Source organism: Chenopodium quinoa, unplaced genomic scaffold (genome assembly GCF_001683475.1).
Source record: "Chenopodium quinoa cultivar QQ74 unplaced genomic scaffold, ASM168347v1, whole genome shotgun sequence".
Lineage (NCBI taxonomy): Eukaryota > Viridiplantae > Streptophyta > Magnoliopsida > Caryophyllales > Amaranthaceae > Chenopodium > Chenopodium quinoa.
Genome location: NW_018744311.1, coordinates 2,248,825 through 2,255,158, shown reverse-complemented (window position 1 = coordinate 2,255,158; position 6,334 = coordinate 2,248,825). Strand labels below are relative to the sequence as shown.

Below are 6,334 nucleotides of genomic sequence, written 5' to 3'. Positions count from 1 at the left end.
CAACTCGCAAGCTAGCTATAGAGTTGAGATCATTGGTCTTGCAAACTAACAAACACATATTATGCACCCGAGAACATAATTAGGGTGTTACCATTAGTATTACTCCGTATCTTGTAAACAGTTTTTATGCCATCAACTATTTACGCCTCGTATATTATAACTTTATAAGTAAATGTTTTCACTCTCTCAAACATGGAGCAATGTAATAAGCAACGATAAACTTGCAAATGAACTCCTTGAATACAATAGATACACAAAACCCAGCCTTGATTATAAGAGTAACAAACCAACAAAGATAAACAATTAGTTGTTTTAAGGGAAAAAAACAAATGTGACTTCTATAGATTACACCCTATCCGTGTAACAGTTCCCTTGAATCTGTTTCAGGTTTCTTCTTGTAGCTTGGACAAAATAGGTCATAGATGACTGAACTTCTCAAAGTTCACTAGGCTGACTTGATTTTGGCAATGAAAAAGTACTACGTATTAAAGACACAATCGAGCCCATATCACTTCCAAAATAAAGGAGTAGAAAACCATTCGACATCCCAGCCCCCTCAAACGAAAGCAAAGCCAAGAACACACCAAGCATATTATCCAATCAGATACAATTGCCGAGCTTGTCAAAGAATGAGAGCTTCGCTCTATGAAGTTAAGTATAGAAAGTATCCAAAACTTTGTAAACGCCCATCAGCTAATCAGCTTCTTCAACAATGAGTTGATTGTCTATTTGACAGCTCACTTCCTCAATTCAGATTTCTGGTGTCATTATCTCTTACTTTTATACCAGTCCTATGTAATTTGCAGTCACGAGCGAGGTCAGTACAGTTATCATCACCCAGCTATGATTCACCTTTGTCAATTCCAAACAGGGGTTCTGGATAGGGAACTTCATCGGCTATGAAGTAATCAGCTGAAAGGAAAAAAATAAATAAGCAGAACAATTCCAATAATTACTTACAACGAAGTAAAAAATGGAGATAGGAAAACACAATATTACAGCATTATGAACATAATTAAGCTGCCAGCTGCAACATCATATTTTATCTTCCTATTGGAGATACTCTTTCAGAAAAAGAAAGGATGCTACGAACAGTGACAATTAACATGTTTGAAGCGCCCCAAAATTTCTTTACTATCTTTTGGCCCAAGTGAATTTCTTCACTTTTTCGAATCCATCTCTTCTATTTTATTTGGATTTATTCTTTTGGGTTCTCAGCGGAAGTAGAGGTGCATATTGTGCAACATTAAATGGATCCAATTGCCAGTATGGTCAGATTTTATATGGCAATTAGATCTATTAATGTTGCACATTATATTACCAAGCTAAGCACCAAATAAGTGAGTTTCTACAGGAGCAGATGATGAGAGGAAAGAAACAAGCAGTAAACAGTACCTATGTCACATTCATCAGGAGACCCGCCCACAATATCTACTATTTCAGGATTTGGGAATAGGGAACTTTGGTTGCTCTGGAATGCTGCAAGATCTGTGGATTGATAAAAACACAAATTATTAGATGACATACCAGAACTAAATGTGCTACAGTATAACAATTTCTTCTGATAATCTTATTTTTTATCAGTAACGTTAAATTAGCAACAAGCATAGACATTTAAACATCAAACCAATACAATCAGAAGATCAAATAACATTTTTATGAGCTCTATGTACAAGTGAGAAGGTACAGATACATTTCTACAAGCAAAGCAAATCACCTCCTATATTGGTCAAATTGGTTGTTAAATTATGGTGTGAAACAAGATTATCAAAAGATATTCCACCACCACCATCCAGAGCAGGTTGGAACCCTTCGATGTTGCACATATTGGAATGAAAACTTGCACCAAATGCCATTGATTGACCACTCGATCTCTGAAACTCATGAGGTTCATATGAGACTTGATCATAGGATTCTATATTCATCTCATGGTTGCCACTAGCAGCCTCTCTGCTCAACAAACACCTGTTAGTAAGGCATAAAAGTGCAAAGCTTCTGCATTATAACTTATATAGCAACCGAATAAAAGAGAAAACATGCTAGGAATGATGCACTTTCAGTTACTTTTTTGATAAAGCTACAGAAAGACACAAGCATATATGCAACAATCCTCAAGAAGAGGTATGGAGAGTAAAGAACTGGATTAATAAGCCAATAGCAGAATTCTGCACTCTTTGTTGCATGATACCTCAAACAGTATCAAGTTCAAAACCAAACAACATGTATAAATTTCCATTACTGGCATTTGTCACCGTCAAGCCCAACAGTACCTCGTTAACTGGTTTCCTTCCCCTCTTTCTCCAAACAGCAACGTCTAACTACTCATGGACTTAACCCCAGCCGCTAAACTAGAATTTATGATAACCTTGTAAAACATGCAGCCTTGTCCTACAAGAGGAAGTACCATTCTAGCAGTGTGCAAACAAAATGGGCACCGGTATTTTTAATAGCAGTTATAGGTAGGGATTCAAAGATGCCAACTTGCCAAGTAATTAAAATTCAGGTCAATAAACAACCTCATAGCCACAACTTTTTTTGATACAATTAAAAGCCAATTGAAGTGTGAGAAATTCATATGAAGTTCACAAAACTATCTTGTAAACACTTTATTGATAAATATTGCAAGACATGATGCGCCACAACAATACTGATGGAACCATTCTCAGTGTAAATGGAACCAGAAGCAACATAATAAACACCACTATCAAGAAGAGAGGGTATTATTAAAAAGAAACCACATGTGCTTATGAATTTGGGTTAATAAAGGGTTTCCTTACCCATTCTGTTGAATGAAATTGAAGTTGCCTACTGCAGGAACCCCATCTACCACATGATATGGAGACCCATACGGCATTGAATCCATATCTGTAGCACCAGTAGATGGAAAATAAGGCTGTTGGGGAAGATGTCCAAAGGACGAGTTTACTGCAGAACCAAACAACAGAAGAAATTAGTAACAAGTCTAGCAAAAATGAATATAATTACGGCAAGTTGACGAAAGATTATAATTACTCTAGGGTTCAATTTCCCCTTGAATGTTTTAGCGGTATGTACAGGGAAACGAACTTCTTAGCTCGATATAATAGAAAAGTCCTTCATGTACTTTGAACTCCTGCTGTAGTGCATTTATTAAGAAGAATAAGGTTGATTCATCTACAAAATCTTACCTTGACTATGACCATTTTGTGAAGGCTGCTTTGAATTATGGAAATCTCTAATCTTTGTCAAGTGGAACTGCTTCTCCATCAGTTGATTAAATAATATGATCTGCTTTTTCAAAGTTAGCCTTACATTATAAGCACTAAAAAAATCGGGATTTTCTTCTTCCAATCTCTGCCAAACTGGGGAGAAAAAAAGAAGAAAAAAAAAAGTCAAGACGTAGACACATCCACATATAGTTTGTATAGCATTTCACAGACAACTGAACAAGTGGAAAACTGAATAGGTAACAAAAAAATTAATGAACATTAAGTGAACTTCCTTACCAAGATTTATAAAATGTTTTTCTAATTTGAATTGATTTACAAGCATGGTTACGACTTCATCTTCAGTCATGTACAAATGCAGACACCTTTCAATCAGGGCTTGGACCTGAAATGAGATTCAAATGAGTAAACATAAATATAACATCTAGAATGATTAGAGGGGCATTGATCTACCAATTTTTCAAAATTAATATAGATGCAGATATCATCCTCACAAATTTAATATCTTCACATGTCACTTTCCGGTGACCCTCATTTGGGAGAGATGAAGGCGAGTCTGTTTGAGCCTCGGATGCAGTGGAACCATCCTGACCATCACGGTCATGCAATGATTCGGTTGGTTCTTCTTCCTCCCTCTTTGGCACCTTCTGCCAAACTAAACATGTTCAGTAATTTGTATACTAAAAATTTAATTTGTCAACCAAGTACATATAAAAAAAAATGACAAGTTCTTAGGAACCATCAGGATGCTCCAGCAACTATCCAAAGTTGAATAAAAATACAACAGGTTGGTAATTGGACCAATTTTGACAAGCAATGACTAACACAAGTGAAGTGATTCTATAATTTACATACTTCCTCCGATCTCTATTAATTTGTTACAATTTCCTAATTTGAAAGTTTCATAGCTATAGATCCATATTGCCATATTGGTAACATTTTTTTCCCCCTCCCTCCCCATCACATGTTCTCTTTTTTATCTCTATCTATTTCTCTCCTACTAATGTGTGCCACCATCATACAAAACAATAAATAAAGAACAGATAAAATAAGCCATAACAACTCCTCAAGAACCGCTACTAGTTACAAAAACACAAATAATTTCCTACATCATCAAACTAATTCTAAATTCTAAACATGTCAAAGACTACACCACCAACCAAAACAGTGACATCAAGGATTCAAGGCAACAATGAATTTGAAAGCAAGGAAAATAACAAAATCATCTTCCATACTAAGGTACCTTCACATTCATCTTCCTTCACAGCATACAAAACCGCCTCGATTAGCTTTGTTCTGAAATTTTCAGTCACAGTACACCAATCAATCACAGCATACAAAACCGCCTCGATTAGCTTTGTTCTGAAATTTTCAGTCACAGAACACCAATCAACTTCAATCATAATTTAACAAAAAGTTCGGAAATTCGATTTTCCACTGATAAGGCAACTATAAATCCATCAAAAGATCAAAACAAATATTCACAGCTTAAAGTAGCAGCATAATATATGAAACAGCATTATAACATCAACCAACAGTCAGTAAATTCAATGTACTTTTGGCCCAAACATTCTAAATCACAACAGAAAATAGCTGGAATTCCAACAAAAACATGAGTTTAACTAAGCAAATTGAACAACTCATAGTTTATGCAATTACTTAATCAAACGTTTTTTAATTTTTTACATTCTATATAACACCCTCCAATAATCAAATTGGTTCTTATATTATTTAAATTGAATTAAACCCTGCAAACAAAATACTTAAGATTACTTGAATTTCCAATAAATTTGATAAATCAACCCAAAAAATTCATAACAAAAATGAAATTACATAATTCAGCAACAAAAAAAAAAGAAATAATAGAGAAAGCTATAAATTCACCAAATCAAAATTCAATAATTGAGCACAAAATTGCCAAAATAAAAAAAATAAAAGCAATAATTTAGCGAAATTGAACAATTGTGTAAAACTCACGTAGTATAGCAAATTTTGTCGAAAGAATTAAGAAGGTGGAGGAGAGAGATGAAAGCTCAGTAGTAGCGAACCCAGGCCATAATCTAATCTAGTACTCCAACCAAAGTACTATAAACCTTTTTTTTTTTTTTTTTTTTTTTTTAAGTTGAAAAAGATTAAATTTACCGTTCTGTCCCTTATTAATAGTCCGGTAAATTTCGGGTGTAGTAGCAAATTAGCCCCAACACTTTTATTGCAGGTGTAAAGTAACCCCATAACTTTTACTTGTAGCAAATTAACCCCACAACTTAATATAATTGTGCAATCAAAACCTATTCATCAAATTTGAGCAAAATCACATTAAAATATATAAATTTCATAAAATATACTCCAATAAAAGACAAAAAAAAGTTAAAAAAAAATTAATTACATCCAAAATACTGTGCATATACATTATCATACATATTAAATACATACTATAAAATATAGAAATTATCGACACTGAAATATGACAAAGGGCGAAAAAATTAACGGAATTTAGCAAACCATCATACTTGATTAATCTCTTCAATTGCTCACATCTATATATCTATCTATCTATATATTATACTAAAAGACAAGCGCCTCAATGTGAGGATGACAAATGTCACTCTCTCATTGGCTTATCTTAAGTATAAAATATATCTATATAATTACTGTTTACATATTCAAGCATAGTTATTTTTGTTAAACTCCAAACAATAAAAGCAAGTTATATATCCACGTATAAGATTTTCATGATTTCCTAACATAAATATTGATTTAATTTTTTTATAATAAATATATACTTTCCAATACTACAAATAATCCATAAAGTCTATCCAATCTTTATTTATAGTCAATTTAAGAATAATAACTAATTTGAAACAATATGATTATAGTGGTCTAATAAAAAAAACAAATATTTCGTATTTTGAAAGGCTAATATTATTTTTTTTTTATGAAAATTAAATAAAATCGATAGAATTTAGTTTGACTTCAATTATGAAATCAATACAAACATTTTAAAAAAATCAGATGTACAATAAAATATTGTGCACCTATTATAAAAGCTACCCTGTAATGAATGAAAGTTATTTATGCTTTATTGATAAAAGATACCCAAAATAGTCTACAAGTTATCCTAAATTCAA

General features: G+C 33.0%; 1 protein-coding gene across 5 annotated transcripts; it reads right to left on the bottom strand.

Annotated features, from left to right (window-relative positions):
- Window positions 1–206: 206 nt before the first annotated feature.
- LOC110696081 lies at window positions 207–5,586 on the bottom strand. Of its 5 annotated transcripts, none has more exons than XM_021873355.1 (9): window positions 5,184–5,586; window positions 4,450–4,568; window positions 3,701–3,850; window positions 3,486–3,591; window positions 3,168–3,341; window positions 2,778–2,925; window positions 1,718–1,965; window positions 1,396–1,488; window positions 207–912 (listed from the first exon to the last, which is right to left on the bottom strand). In XM_021873355.1, exons 2-9 carry the CDS (start codon window positions 4,459–4,461, stop codon window positions 842–844), a joined length of 1,002 nt encoding a protein of 333 aa, XP_021729047.1. In that variant the 5' UTR covers window positions 4,462–4,568; window positions 5,184–5,586; the 3' UTR covers window positions 207–841. The 5 variants fall into 5 exon arrangements, with proteins under 5 accessions (XP_021729047.1, XP_021729046.1, XP_021729048.1 ...); XM_021873354.1 differs by having other exon boundaries at window positions 3,701–3,853; window positions 4,450–4,502; XM_021873356.1 differs by having other exon boundaries at window positions 4,450–4,502.
- Between the last annotated feature and the right edge of the window lie 748 nt (window positions 5,587–6,334).

Excerpts from the sequence above, each read along its gene's own strand:
- LOC110696081 (XM_021873354.1), bottom strand. Across the intron at positions 1,966-2,777 it reads AATTTCATTCAACAGAATGG|GTGTTTGTTGAGCAGAGAGG; the intron begins GTAAGGAAACCC and ends CCTTACTAACAG. Across the intron at positions 1,489-1,717 it reads CAATTTGACCAATATAGGAG|ATCTTGCAGCATTCCAGAGC; the intron begins GTGATTTGCTTT and ends ATCAATCCACAG.